At 39.2% G+C, this 14,953-nt stretch overlaps 2 protein-coding genes across 2 annotated transcripts; one reads left to right on the top strand and one right to left on the bottom strand.

The window, feature by feature from the left end:
* Window positions 1-3,924: 3,924 nt before the first annotated feature.
* LOC147335223 (uncharacterized) lies at window positions 3,925-7,710 on the bottom strand. The gene is made up of 6 exons (XM_086287465.1): window positions 7,616-7,710; window positions 7,478-7,529; window positions 6,866-6,916; window positions 6,524-6,583; window positions 6,382-6,444; window positions 3,925-6,223 (listed from the first exon to the last, which is right to left on the bottom strand). The coding sequence occupies exons 1-6, from the start codon at window positions 7,708-7,710 to the stop codon at window positions 3,998-4,000; spliced, it is 2,547 nt and encodes an 848-aa protein (XP_086143591.1). The 3' UTR covers window positions 3,925-3,997.
* Window positions 7,711-11,082: 3,372 nt separating this feature from the next.
* On the top strand, window positions 11,083-14,596 carry LOC147335222 (G2/M phase-specific E3 ubiquitin-protein ligase-like). Its single transcript, XM_086287464.1, has 3 exons — window positions 11,083-12,776; window positions 12,959-13,173; window positions 13,465-14,596. Exons 1-3 carry the CDS (start codon window positions 12,691-12,693, stop codon window positions 13,722-13,724), a joined length of 561 nt encoding a protein of 186 aa, XP_086143590.1. The 5' UTR covers window positions 11,083-12,690; the 3' UTR covers window positions 13,725-14,596.
* Window positions 14,597-14,953: the final 357 nt, after the last annotated feature.

Genomic DNA, 14,953 nt, shown 5'->3' with positions numbered 1-14,953 from the left:
AGAGAGTTATCTTCTTCACAGTTTGAAGATTTTATTTTTAATGTTTTACTTTTTACTGTCAATTCAATCAAGATTTTTGGATTCAGTCTTACATTTTTTGCAGAGGTCTCACACACACACACACACACACACACATGATTAAGTTTAACAGGAAGAACAACGTTTCCACTATAAAACACTAACTTCATATTTTGAGTTGGCACTACTGCCTCACAGCAAGAAGGTCTCGAGTTAAAAACCACTCACTGGCAGTGGTCTTTCTGTGGAGTTTGTGTGGGTGCTCCAGGTTCTCCAGCTTCCTCCCACAGTCTAAACACCAGTGTAGTTGTTATGCCAAAATCAGGAACGCGTTAATCGTTACTGGGATTTAGATAGGGTCATTATTCGTTACTTCTGGCTATCGTGGAGCTTCCACAGATTCAGTAAGATTAGCAAGTGGTGGAGGCCAGCAGGTGGATGATGGAAAGTGGAGGCAGGAGGAGAGACCTGAGGCGGCCGCCGGACCGAGTGTCAGGTGAACTGAACTTCAGGTAAGAAGTTATGACCTGCAGTCTATCTGGGTCAGATATGAACCAAGTTTAGGTGGAGTTTATTTTTGTTATGCTGACTTTTTCGTACTGCGTGCTAGCTAGCATGACGGGGTTTCTATACACCTGGGTGGGTGCTGTTACTGATGTTGAACTTTATTTTGTTCATAAGGTTAGTTAGTAGAGTTGCCAACCATCCTGTAAAAAACGGAATCGCCTCGTATTCAGAGAAAATATTACGCGTTTCGTATTGAGGTGAAAAGGAACAGTTTGTCCCGTACTTCAGCTACAATGAAAAAGACACAAAGCTGGAGTTATTCTGCGTCTTTGCTAAACAGCTGCCTCTTCTTCTCTCATTCTCTCCCTCCCTCTCCTGTTGCTACTTCAATCATGAAACTGATCAATGATCAGCTGATCGGCTTATCTGTCGCAAGTCCGGTCTCTCTTGTTTGTTTATCGCCCACATTGCACCAGAAAGAAGAAACCAGCAGAGGTCGCGTTAAACAACAGCAGCATGATTAAGCTTGGTCAGCTGGTGTTAGAATTTATTTAATATTAATTTCTAGTATCAGCTGATGTTTCCTGAAACCACAGCCATAAAAGCTGCGGGTCATGATTAGAGATGGACCGATCTGATATTACGTATCAGTATCGGTCCGATACTGATGTAAATTACTGGATCGGATATCGGAGAGAAATAAAAAAATTTAATCCGATCCATTAAATATCAAAAAAGCACCTCACAAAACTTGCGACATGGTGTAACTCGACTCATAACCGTAGCACGTGGGAGCAGTGTGGTCACGTGATAGAGCGGCTGTGTGTATTTGTAGCCTCGCTACCAAACCAGCATTTCATCTCTGAGGAAGTTATCCCAGAGAGAAGTAAAGCAAGTGTGTAAGTTCATCTCTGAATGTTTGTAAAGCATTCCCACGTTAAGCTTAACAACCAATATATGGAGCGACTGCCTCTCTCCCTCCCTCTCCTGCTGCTACTTCAATCATGAAACTGATTAATGATCAGCTGATCAGCTTTTCTGTCGTGAGTCCGTCTCTCTTGTTTGTTTTTCGCCCACTTTGCACCAAAAAGAGGAAACCAGCGGCTGAACAACAGCAGCACGTTTAATCTTGATGAGCTGTTGTTAGAATTTATTTAATATTACTTTCTACACCAGGATCTTTTTCTACGTAGCTGACGGCTGGTAACTGTGCAGGGGCGGATCTAGCAAAGTTTAGCCAGGGGGGCCGATAGGGCATTAACAGGGAAAAGGGGACACAAAGACATACTTTTCTTTCTTATTCTCATTTAAAATGTCTAGCTTTTAATAAATAATTATCTGAATCTTACACCCAAAGTTTTAATCTTGTGTAAAATATATAGAAGTCCATTACTGTATATATTAACTGTTAAGTCTAATATACCCTAGTAAGTAGAGCAGGGAGATATGGCCAAAAATATTTATCACGATATATATTTGAAAATTTGCGATAACGATATAACTGATGATATAATTGATGCGAGACAAAATACAACTCCACAACATTACTAGCGCAAAAAGACAACCTTCCATTTATTTTCACTTAAAGAAGAAGCTGGTTTTTATGTACATTAAAGCTTTATAAAAATGTAACAGTGCAAATGCAAATTCCTTTAGTTTAACCAAAAGGCATTTCCAGTAGAAATGGGCTGACATATCCTGAGCATAACCATGTATAATATCCACTGAAGTTAAAAAGAGGTGCTTTGCAACATTAAACTGCAGTGTGCAGTACGTATTTTTCGGACCATAAGGTGCACGGGATTATAAGGCACATTAAGCGAAACAAAGCAGTCAGATAAATCAAACTTTATTAAACTCATTCTTCTTGCTTCCTCCACTTCTGTACCATTGATTCATTAATGAATGAATTCTGCTCTATTCCCATGTTGTTGCAGTATATTAATGACTAACCTCGTATTGTGGATGGATTATCTCAGTTGTTCTCCTGACTGAAGTTTGGTCCGTTTACAGCATCCTGCCGTGCGATTGCATTTGTCTCTAACCACGAGGAACCTTCACGTTAACTTTTATTAGTGGAAATGTGTTAGTGTTCGTCCTCCAGCTTCACTGTTTATATTATGCTAACATAGCTGTGTCGCTAGCGATCAGGTAGCACATCATTATATACCAGCTAGCCCAACTTCAGTAACCCTACAAACGTCACTGCTGTTTAGTTTCCTGTCTTCATTTATGTTGGAAGTGATAACAGAGCTGTACGTTTGAATTTTTTCAGAAATCTCTCAGTCAGAACATGCTATATCATGCTTAGGTAACTAGCGAAACTAGTGAGCTAACTTCTGCTAGCTTCCCCATATGGAAAAGATATATATAAATCTTGTAAGGTTTTTATCTGTCTTGTGTGAAACTTGTATGAAAAATATACAAGAGTGAAAATACATATAAGATCCCTTAAAAAATTATATAAATGAAACTTGCATGTTTTGGATACTTCTTAAAAAAATATATGACATTAACCCGACATATATTATCCTAAGAAGAAAAATGTAATATCATACTTATATGAGTTAGACAATCATGAGTGAAACTAAACTATTGTAAGTTTTTCATAGAGAACAAAAGATTTACTTGTGTTATCACAAACAGGAAACAACTAACAATTAACATTGAATGACAAAAAGATGTGGGGGAAAGCCACAAATTTACGAGAAGTTTGCTTTGAACATGTGATTAAATAAAACCCTACATTAGAATTTCCCTCTGGGATTGATAAAAATGCTTTTCATTCATTTGTGTAAAGTTTATTTATTTCTTTGTTTAGCATTTTTGCAAAACTAGGCATCCTATTCCTGACTTTCAAATAATGTTTTTTCCCGTTATTGCATTGACATTTAAAGAACAAACTTTTACAATAAGTTTGACAAATGATTAAATCAACACAGTAAATATTCAAAATACATCTCAAATGTATTCTATATAGATGGAAAAGATATTAGACAATATTCATATTGTAGAAATATTTTTAATTTTGCACAGAATCAGCAGATTACACAAAGATGTAGATAAAATACATTTTATATATAATATATTTCTGTCTTTTTACATGACCCAGATTCATTATGACAGTGCTTTAAGGACCATTTAAACACCACACCACTAGCTTAATGGAATTACATTGAAATACATAAATGTTGTGAACATGCATTGCAAAATGTTTTGACAGAATTATTTTTTTCCCCCAAGTCAGAAACCCATATTTCAATAAGAAATATGTTCAGAAATGACAGCGTGAATGCGCCACCTTTATGAACTGCTATGGCTTTAGACCTTGTTAGCTGCACATTTCACTCTTAATTAGAATGACATTTGACACAATTGAAAGCCTTTGAATCTCTCCCATAATCAACCCCATAATCAGTAGCTCCACCTTCACATTTGGATTGAATCATTTACAATAAGATTTAAGATTAAATTATTTACAATAGTACGTATTCAGTAGCTGACATACAATTGAGGTAGAGTCTGGACACTGTATGTACATACGTGGCCTAACTATCTGAGTAGCATTTATGGCTTTGTAAAAGCCTGTGGGAAAGTGAACAGTTGACATATAGCTCAGCTGAGTTCTTATAAGAGAACCTCTGGCTAACTTTTGCACTGTGCAATTACCATATTTTCCTATAGCATATAAACAATGACTATCCATTTCAACAAAGTGTGAGACAGCAAAAATACTTCCATTTTTTAAAAGCACCACATAATTGTTTCTTTGTTTTGTTTTGCTGTACGTGTAACCGTGAACAATGTCTCCATTCATAGAAATTCTCTTGTAGTAACTCACCACAGAGTTTGTGGGAACCTCTCTAACTGGGTGGAGAGCAGCTTGATCTCTCAGAGATATTTGTCTTACATTTGGTGAACCAAGGGCAGTCACCTGAGTAAACTTTTCATGCTTCTTGACATGCTGGGTTCCTTGTCCCATTTCATTGCAGAACTGTTTAACTTCTGCAGCTGCATTTGTTAAGAACTGCTTAGCTAAACGAGGAAAGGCACGGGAGACTGCCACTCGTTTGCATATTTGTTGTGGTACAGCTTGACTACTTTTTATTTGTTTCAAGAGGTACCCATTGAAACTTTCAAACATAAAGGCTGAGTGAGCCCATAAAGGACCCCATTGCACAACACTTTTACTCAAATGCAACAATGAATGAACATTGAATGTCATGTGCTGTTTTCCATACAGAGATTGTACACCTCCAACAAAGTACACTAATGCGTTGTGTGCGTGGCTTATCAGTTCAGTATTTAATTCGGACCCCAAGAGAATGCTTATCCCTTCTACCAGTAATGCCCAATGACAGTGATACTTCTGTGGAAGTATGCCTTTCAGAACTGGCAAGCTACAGTACAAAAGCCAATGCTGCCACTCATGAGCTTTCCAGAATTTGCGTTCAATTAAAGATCTTGGAACTCGAGCGACGATACCTGGAGGTTTAATAGCCAAGAGGTGTTTGTCTATGCTTGCTGTTTGTACACCAATGTACCATGGCTCAGAAGTGTTTTTAGAATCCATCCATAAAGATGCCATGTATCTGCACACACCAAGCAGTACACAGTGCATGTAGTCAGGGACCATTCCATTGATAAGATCAAACAATGGCAAATCTGCAAGAGGAGATGAGCCCTTTATCCCCAAAATAGTCTTCCCTTGTCTTTCAGCTATTTGTCCTATTTCTACTGTGGTTTTATGATTTCTGTCACTTGGCTTTTCATCAGGACATGCGTAAACCCTTGTTTTTCCATTCCCTTTCCTTGTTTGCATCCCAGGATGAAGGCAAACTCCACAGCCATATTCACCATTAAATTGCTTGAAATTCTGTAACAATGGTCTTGCTACAGCATCACACACACAGCACAATGTCTGTACTTTCATGTGTCTCCGTGCCTGATTGTTAGGATCTTGCCACTCAAAACCAACTTGAGAAAGATTTGCACACTCCTCGACAAATGGTTTAAAGAAGCAGGACATGTCTGGCTTTTTGGATCCAAACCATAAAGCACATAGAAGTACATGTTTGTCTCTACTCTCCGGTGGTATCTCATTAATGCAACACAATATTGGCCAAATACTAAATTTGGAAGACTGAAAAACTGGTACACCATCACAATTAAAAGTGAGGGACAGAAAATCATCTTTACTGGTAGACTTTAAGGTCTGATACAAGCTGCCATCACAGATGTCCTTTATTACATGGCTACCACTGGGATCACCTCTGAAACATAGATCATGCACATTGTAGTTCTCAAGAATGTCTTTTAGCTGATCTTTTAATAGTATACTAATAAAAAAGTTACCTTCCTCTAAACTGGCTTTCACTGTTGTGAATGAAGAACATGACACACAATTAAGTGTTTCCTCCAAAGATTGTGAAGACCCAATGTACTTAGTACAAACTCTACAGTAATGATGTTGTTTAAACTGGTTTGTAATATCAGCGAAGGGTTTCTCCAGAAAATACCTGCTTGATGGAACTACAGTAGTCCCAGCAGAATGTAACTTGAGCAGTTTCAGCAAGTCCTCCATTAATACACCTGTAGTGTTGTGTCTCAAAGCAAAGGAGAGGATTGACATGATGCTTTGATTTTCTGTTAGTCCACTGGAGCAGTTCACATCAACTCCTGCTTCAGGGACGTTCTCCTGAATGGTTGAAAAAGAATTGTGTTATATTTGAGCAGGTTTCACTTGTTTTCATATGTAGCCTTGTTTTTTTTTTTTGCAAAACTGCATTTACAACATAAACAGCAGTCATAGCGACGTTTGTCATAGTTAAAAATGCAATTAACCGCAAGTCTTACCTGCACCATTGTGACCATTTCTATTCTTTCCTCCTGTCTTTGGGTGGCATCTTCATTGTTTCCCTGAGAAGTATTCAAATTAACTACTCTTTAAAGAAAAGAGAGCCATAGAAAGGGAACACATCTTGCATTTGTTTCTTACCAGTGACACCGTTTGTGGTTCTGGTATCTGCTCATCTCTTTGGGCAGCATCTTCACTTTCCTGTGAGGAATACAACCCAAGTATTGAATATATATATATGAATTAAATATCCGAATGATATATTCCAGAACAAGTAGTGAGTCTGTCACTGACATATTTAAACAGCTTAATGGTGAGCTGTACTTTTCACTTTTACAATGTGATGGAGTAGCGTAGAAGAGACATAAGAATGAAAGTAATGCTTTATTGTGGCCTTTTTTCTGTATGTTGCTTTTAAAAGGAGAGAGAAAGAGAGAGAGAAAGAGAGGGAGAGAGAGACTATAATAATGTATTTTTATTTACCATTGGAACTGTGAAAGTTCCTTCTCTCTGGCTGTCATCTTCACCATTGTCCTTGAAATGATACAAATGAACAACTTGTTTAAGATACATTTTTCACAGCTCCGCTGAAAACAGTCGGGATGAAATTTCCATGTTGTTATTATTGTGATTGTTATTATTCTTAATGTTTTTATTGACCTTTAAATAAACACAATGAAAGAGGTTGTCTTCTAAGTAAAAAACTACATTTTTTTTATTATATTTATCATCTCACAATTACTTAAGTAGCACTTCAGATTACTTTCAATGCAGAAACATTATGAATATAGTCTAGATTCTCAAATACTTTGCATTTTCTTATCATAACTAACCTAAACAGAATTTATCAGTCATTTGGCAAACACAATAAATTATGTTGCATAACTTATCATTGAAAATAAATATCTATGTAAGTGTATGGAATTATTCGTTTGTTAACCTACTTAGTACACACAAGACAAAAATATAAGCCAAGTTATGGGTGTCAAATTAGAACTGAAATGTTCCACTTAACCAAAGTATTAAAACCCAAACACTTTGTATCAAGTGCTACTATGGTAGCTGATAAGACATTAACGATATACATTCACTTACTTGTTGTTGTGTGTTGTGCTGTCCGATGTCAGTCAAAGCTCTGTCGATTTTTATAAAAAAGTAAATAAATTCTTGTAGCTTTCATAACAATGACAGAAACTGACAACTGTATTAACTTATTGGCAAAGGTGCACATACCGTTTTTTCCATCTGGTCAAAGTACGTGAAGGAACGTTTTTCCGCATCCAGTCTATTTCACTTGTGTCAGATCTATAATGTTTTCTTTTCGGCATCACTGTCTCTTAAGTTACAAAACTCAGTTAGAATGTCAGTATAGTCTATAATCTGTGAAAAACATATTCTACCGCCAAATAGAGAAAATACTGACGTAGAGCATGAACTCAAAAATTTGTTTTCAGCTGTGAGTGCCATGATTGGTTAAGTGTACGGTCAAATATGAGGATACACCAATCAAAGGCAAAGTAGGGCGGGCCATGCTGCAGCGTACAGGTGGCCAGCTTTCACCGCGAGACCTCACACGGTCCTCATCAGGTAACGGCTTCCTTACGTAATTTAACAACAAGCGGGAAATCGGTCTAATAAAGTGTGTCTTGCAAAGATGGAGACTACGGAGACGAATAAAACTAATATCAGAGGTAAGTCGCCTAAATGTTTTCGAATTTGAATGACTTAGCTTAAGCTAATAGCTTGCTAAAAGTGGTTTGATGTTTTACGGGTCACATAGAAACAAGTGACCAACGTGGAAATGCTCTTTTCAGAGAATTATGCATGCGACATAGCACTTGGCGGCATTAAAATGGTTCAAACGGTAAAAGTATGCCTATAGAAACCATGTCAAATAGAATATTTTTTGATAAGAAAAAGCCTTTATTAGCATATAGCCCGTAGCATTCTAGCTAGGAAATAGCAACTTTTTTTCCTCCCCCTTCATTTACTACAGAACACGAGGAGAGGAAGTTTGCAGTGGTGCTGTGGAGTGAAGGGGAGGACTATGGAAAGCTTAGTGAAGTAAAAACTGTTAACATATGGGGGTATGATGACTCCAAGATGGACCAGCATGGGAATCCCATTTCCACTTACTCGGCAGTTATTGAATGGCGCCATGGGAAGAAACAGCGAGGAGGGTGGCCACACTACAGGGGCACTGTTGTTTTTGTCTCTGGTAAGTAATTGTTAATGATTTGAAATGTAGAATGTCCTTCTCTACTTGAAAGTAGTTCTGTAAAGAAAAACTGAATTCACTCTTTTTTTTTTTTTTTTTTTTTTGTGTCCCGTTTGGATCTTTAGCCATCAGAATTGTTGTCTTAAGGCCAAGAAAGATGCCAAGCGGATTTATTTTACCAAGTGGATCATCATGGCCTTGCCATATTGGTCCATTTGATTGACCTTTATTATAATTATGAATTTATTTTATTTTCAGTTGCTACAAACGGGACAGACATAACTGGGGGATAGGACAGGGAGAAAGAATGAAAGAAAGAGAGGGAGAGAAAGAAAACCAAAGGGGAGAAGAGACGGTGAGAAGGGGGGGGGGAAGAAAGAAAAAAAAACAAACAAAGAAAAAAAAAAAAACACCTGGGTCACCTGTATGGAGAAAAAAAAACAGAAGAGAAAGCAAACAACAAAGAGCAACATAATAAAAAAACACGGCACCATCACAATAAACTAGCTAGCAGTAGATATCAGTAGATACTAAATAATAAATGATATTGTGCAGCACGCAAGATAGACAGCGCACAATGTGCTTTGAGGCAGCAGCCAAGAAAGCTGTAGTCCGCGTCTGTGAATACCCGTGTGTACACCTGTGTGCACACCTGTGTGGATCAGCATGCTTGTATTCCAAAGGTTTCTCCATGTAACGATCTGCTAGGGAGTGTGGGGAGCCACAGCCCCGTCCTCCAGGGTATGAAGCAGGTATGGAGGAGATCAAAACTCCAGACATCCAGAGGCCCCCAGAACACAAGAGACCAAGGAAGACCCACAGAGGGGCAGCCGCGCCACTGTCCCAGTAAGAGCTGAGGAGAGTCCCAGATGAGGGCTCACTCAGCAGCCGCGGAGCAGAAGCCAGGGGGAGTTGCAGTGACGCGCCCGTGAGCTCCGCCGGCAGCCAGCTGTGCCTGAGTGACCGAGCCCCAGGCCGAGAGGCCGGGGGCACCCCACCTCCGAAGTGGCCCGAGCGAGCCCCAGGCTCCAGGCCCCGATAAGGGGCCGCCAAGGAGTGAGCCGGTGTGTACCCGGACGCCCACCCCCAGACACAAAGAACCACCAACGCACCGACACTTGAGGGAGTCCGCCACTGGCAGGGGAAGTGTTACATTCCACTTCCCATAAACACATGGAGCAACACAACAAGAACAGAGAGAGAGGTGAAGTAGATCAGATTTTCACCATTGCTATGTGTGGTTGGAATAACAGGGAAACTAGTAGGGACAGTAGTGTTAAAAAGGGTAGGAACAGTGGGAGTAATAATGGTAGGGACAGTGGTAAATTTAAGGGGAGAGATGGTTGTAGGCAGTGGCGGAGCGGGGGGGTGGCTTACTGGGCTTAAGCCCGGGTTGTTTTTTCAGAAGTCCGGGGTCTTTTGGAGTGTAATTTTTTCATAGTTATAACTATAACCTCTGCAGAGAGGGAGAGAGAGGAACAGAGTGGGAGATGGAGAATGAGGACAGAACAGAGATGGAACAAGAGCAGGTGAGACACACGTGTTAGTCAAATGGTTGTTTACCAAAAGTATCACCATATCATAGGTACTCATGTATCTCGTACCTAGTGTTTCTTTTTAGGTTTGTTATTTTTCAAATTCTGTATTTATTAAGTTATGCAGGCTAAATAATTATATAAACTTTTCTGAATCTAAATAGGGGTGGCACGGTGGTTAGCACTGTTGCCGCACAGCAAGAAGGTCCTGAGTTCAATTCCACCATCAGGCCGGGGTCTTTCTGTGTGGCGTTTGCATGTTCTCCCCGTGTTTGCGTGGGTTCTCTCCGGGTACTCCGGCTTCCTCCCACCGTCCAAAGACATGCAACTTGTGGGGATAGGTTAATTGGATAATCCAAATTGCCACTAGGTGTGAATGTGCGAGTGAATGTGAGTGTGAGTGTGAATGGTTGTCTGTCTGTGTGTTAGCCCTGCGACAGACTGGCGACCTGTCCAGGGTGTACCCTGCCTCTCGCCCTATGACAGCTGGGATAGGCTCCAGCGCCCCCCGCGACCCTGAAAAGGATAAGCGGAAGCGAATGGATGGATGAATCTAAATAGTGGACTTTGGTAGAATTAAAAAAATAAGTGTAGTGCAGGTCTATGATGATTTTTAGTGCTACTATCATCTAGTTCTGATTCTGGTTCTGTCTTGGTTAAATCCTAAGTAGTCCTGATTTTGAACTGTTGTAGTCCTGTTTTAATTCCGGATCAATTCTGGGTCTGGTTGAATTGGGGTTTAGTCCGCGTGTCTTGATACAGCCCCGACTTTGTTCTGCCTTGCTGCTTAATTAAAAAACTACTTTAAGGTGTCCTGCAGATGTGATATATATTTTTTTCCTATATGAAGTCATTCTTTTTTAAACAAAACTCAAAACAGAGCCTAATAATCTTTCATTCATTTCTACCCCTCCCAATCCCACATGCATACTACCCTTTAGGGCTAAGCCCCGGGTGTATCAAATGTCTGCCTCCACCTCTGGTTGTAGGTGGTGATGTTGGGCAGATAAAGTTTGAGTCACTGTCAGTTCCTGAGGAGGAGAATGTAACAAAGCCTAGTGGTGTCTCTGTGATGGTGTCACTGATCCATTTCTGGTATTGGGACAAACAAGTGTAGATTGAAGGTCCCCAACAAGTACTATAACTCGTAATTTCAAACTGGACCCAGACTGATTCTGCCTTTATCATGAGTGGTTCTCCTTGATCTACCTGTGAAAAGATATTCATAAAAACTGTGTAGACAGGTCAGTAACTTTTAGAAGAGGATGTGTCTAAGTAATATCTATCTTGCCGAAGCACTAGTCTTATCAACTTTAAACTAACTTGTTATTTTTATTTTCTGAATAGCAGGCGTGAGAAAATTTCTAAAAGTTTCATTTGACATCTGAGCTATTATTCTATTACTGGGTCTATTGTGTAACTGCAAGCAAGCTACTGACAAATGTATTAAAGAGTCATTTTACTAACAAGCTGCTTCCAGTGCTGAAAGTTTAAGCCAATCACTTAGCATTCCACCCTCTCATCCAATTATCCAATTATCAGAACTGGCACTAGTGTTAACTGAACTGGAGTTTTTTTCAGTTTCTTATTTTATCCAATGCTGGATATAAGCTACTGGCTTCATTCATCCCCCGCTGTCTTGTGCTAACATTGAGGTCATGAAATGTCCTTTGCAGTCAACTGTTTAGACAATCTTTAAATCTGGGACTCTCCACCATTGGACCCTAGAACTGAAGAAGCTTCTCGGATGAGAGGTGAAACGTCTTCAAGCAACTTAAAGAAATCCAGACGCTTTTCTCTCGAAGCTCCTTAGACTACGATGACCTGGATGACTGAGAACCTTCACAGACATATCTTTAATACAATTTCTACCAGAGGGCTGTGGACAAGGCCTTAAAAAGTCCAAATGGACATCTGGACTTGTTTCTTCGCTTCCTCCTTGGTCTTTCACTGCAGACCAATCACGATCTCCTACAAGGCCTGCTGACACAAACAGGAATCAGCTCACAGATAAATAAGAAGACAGTCCATTACAGTACATTAAAGAAAGGATGAATGGCACTCTCTCTCCAGAGAAGAGCATCAATCTGCTCCACTGTTTGATTTAACTGAACAATGACACTATAGTGAAGGAGGTCCAGCATCACCTGAGTTCAGGACAACTGTCTAAAGTTGATCTTTCTCCTGCTCAGTGGTCAGCTCTGGTCTTCATCATACTGTCATCAGAAACAGAACTGGATGACTTTGACTTGAGGAAATACTTAGCTTCAGAAGAGGCTCTTCTGCAGCTGCTGCCAGTGGTCAAAGCCTGTAAGAAAGCCCAGTAAGCATCCAGTTTGATCCTGGCAAGAGATTGCTTTAAAGCGTTTCTTTGAAGACTTTGGAGAGTTTACTAAAATGTATGTTTCTAGGCTGAGTGGCTGTAACCTCACAGAGAGAAGCTGTGAAGCTCTTTCCTCAATTCTAAGTTCCCAGTCCTCCAGACTGAGAGAGTTGGACATGAGTCAAAAGAACCTCTGCTTGATTACTTGACCAATGCAGGATGCCTGAGGCCTATGCGTTCACTAAGAGACAGGGATCTGCTGGTACATGACATTGTCATGTTTCAGGTCATCCACAGGGTTCAACGTCCATTTCAAAGGTATTTGGGTATTCTGTGTTTTTCAGATTAATTAAAATGGTGATAAAAATCTTACCTATTAATCAAAATGGCCAGTTAATAACCTAGTATAATTGATTGTGCCAAATTGATAATATACAATTAACTTAGAAGCATGAAATTGCAGAATTATTGAATAAAATTTCTTTGTGCTGTTTATCCAGATTTTGTGAAGGTCTGAAAACTCTTGGGGTTCTCGAGAAAATGAGGAGGCATCCAGACAGTTTTCGCCCTCTGTTCTGCTATGAGCCACATATGCTGACTGCTGACCAGGTGGATGATCTTTTTAACATTCATCTATCTCCAGAAGGAAGCAACAGAAGAGCTGCTGAGGAGATGGTTGTTACCTTCTGGAGAGACTATCTCCAAGATGCAGAAGGTAATTGTCACTTTAATGCACAATAAATAGATGTAACGATTTATAGGTTAGCATTTCTGAAATCTTTATTTTAAATAACATACTCATATAACAATAACACCACATTACCCTCTTGGTTGTAGTAACATTTTTACATAGTTCTTTGAGACTATTGAAAGATGAAAAGCATGCTCTATAGTCATTGCAATAACAGTCATTAAAATTCTTGCTTTAGATTAGTACTCACTGACAATTTATGTTGGCCAAATGAAATAACCTTTTAACACTTTTTTCCTTCTCTGTTTTATGCAGAAGAAGAAGAACCTTCCAAATTACAGAAGATATTGGCCTTTGCAACTGGAGCAACTGCGGTGTCACCTATTGGCTTTTCCCCAGCACCCTCGATTGAGTTCATTCATAGAGGAGACGATGACTTCTCTTCTACACCAATTTTCCCTCTTGCCAACACGTGTGTTAACTGCATTAGGCTGCCACTGCATGTTTCATACCAGCTGTTCAAGGAGAAGTTTGATTTTGCATTAGGTAACACTTACGGCTTTGGCAGGGTATGAACACATTATGCTGGAGGAGTTTGCGTGTTTCTCTTTTGTATTGGTCTCTCTATTGATTCAAAGTGAGTATTGAGTATTAACTTGTTAAGGTTTTAATATTTCCAAATTTACCTGCCTCAGTCAAATTGATGTTTTAAGACATCAATTTGACAAGAAGTGATTGTTCTTCAGGATTCATACAGGTAGATACCAATTGTTTAACAGCACGTCAGAAGTTAATTTAGATTGTTGAGTTTGAATATATAAAATTTGTGTCACTTTACTCATTTCATGTGTATGTCCATCGGTTTTTGATTTGGTTGTCTTTGTGTTTGTTTATTCTTCTGCAGTTTCTGTTTGACAACAGAGCTGTCATTTTATCAGTTTAAAGAAAATGGTTTCAATATGTTAGTTTCGATCACATATGTTTTCTGAAATGTTTGTTGTATAAATTTAATTTTTGCAAAATATTTTATTTAATTCAGAAGGTGTAAAAGTGAAGAAAACACATCTATTCCATGATTTCCATCATTTTCTAATGGATTCACTTGTTGAATTATGTTCATTGCAGTCTCATTTATGTTGATGTCAATATCTGGAATATTGACATTATTGTTTGTTTGAAGTTCTGGTAATGGCCCTTCTTTATCAACGCCATAATAGTTATCAACATGAAAAATGTCATTTATAAACGACAGGATTCCCACATTGTTTGTGACACCTGTATGCCACAGCTGAAGAGGGGTCTGTCCTCCTTGTGTAGAGAGACCATGGTTGTTCCACTGATTGACAAATTCTGTTAATGCTCTTTCAATCCTTGGCAAATAAACATAATGCAGACAAAAAAGATGTAGCTCATTCAGTGAATCCAACATACCCTGTTCTTCCATAAAGTTAAAGATATTTATAAAGTGTCTTGATACAACTCTGTTGAGTTCTGCCCACAGTCTTTCAATTCTTTGGTTATGTACTGAAACACCTGTAATAACACTGCCTACTCCTATTCTCTGTAACATAAAACGAGCAACCTGCATATTTTCCATACCATGATCACACCTGACCCTTAAGGGCAAACCAAAGTTTTGTATTCCTTCCAAAAATAATGATAAGACACTTGAGGCTCTGTTATTGGATAAGCAACGTAAGTATATGATAGTTCGGCTGAAGCCATCAACACAGCCATGCAGGACCAAGCGCCACCTAATCAACTTGTGGTTGCCGTCAAAATGCCTGTTGAGAGATCAGAAAGC

The sequence above is a fragment of the Aulonocara sp. 'chitande type north' Nkhata Bay genome, linkage group LG3 (genome assembly GCF_057382095.1).
Source record: "Aulonocara sp. 'chitande type north' Nkhata Bay isolate Kocher_YH1m ecotype deep benthic linkage group LG3, A_spYH_male_GT1.1, whole genome shotgun sequence".
In the NCBI taxonomy this organism is placed as follows: domain Eukaryota; kingdom Metazoa; phylum Chordata; class Actinopteri; order Cichliformes; family Cichlidae; genus Aulonocara; species Aulonocara sp. 'chitande type north' Nkhata Bay.
This window is presented reverse-complemented; position numbering and strand designations above follow the sequence as displayed.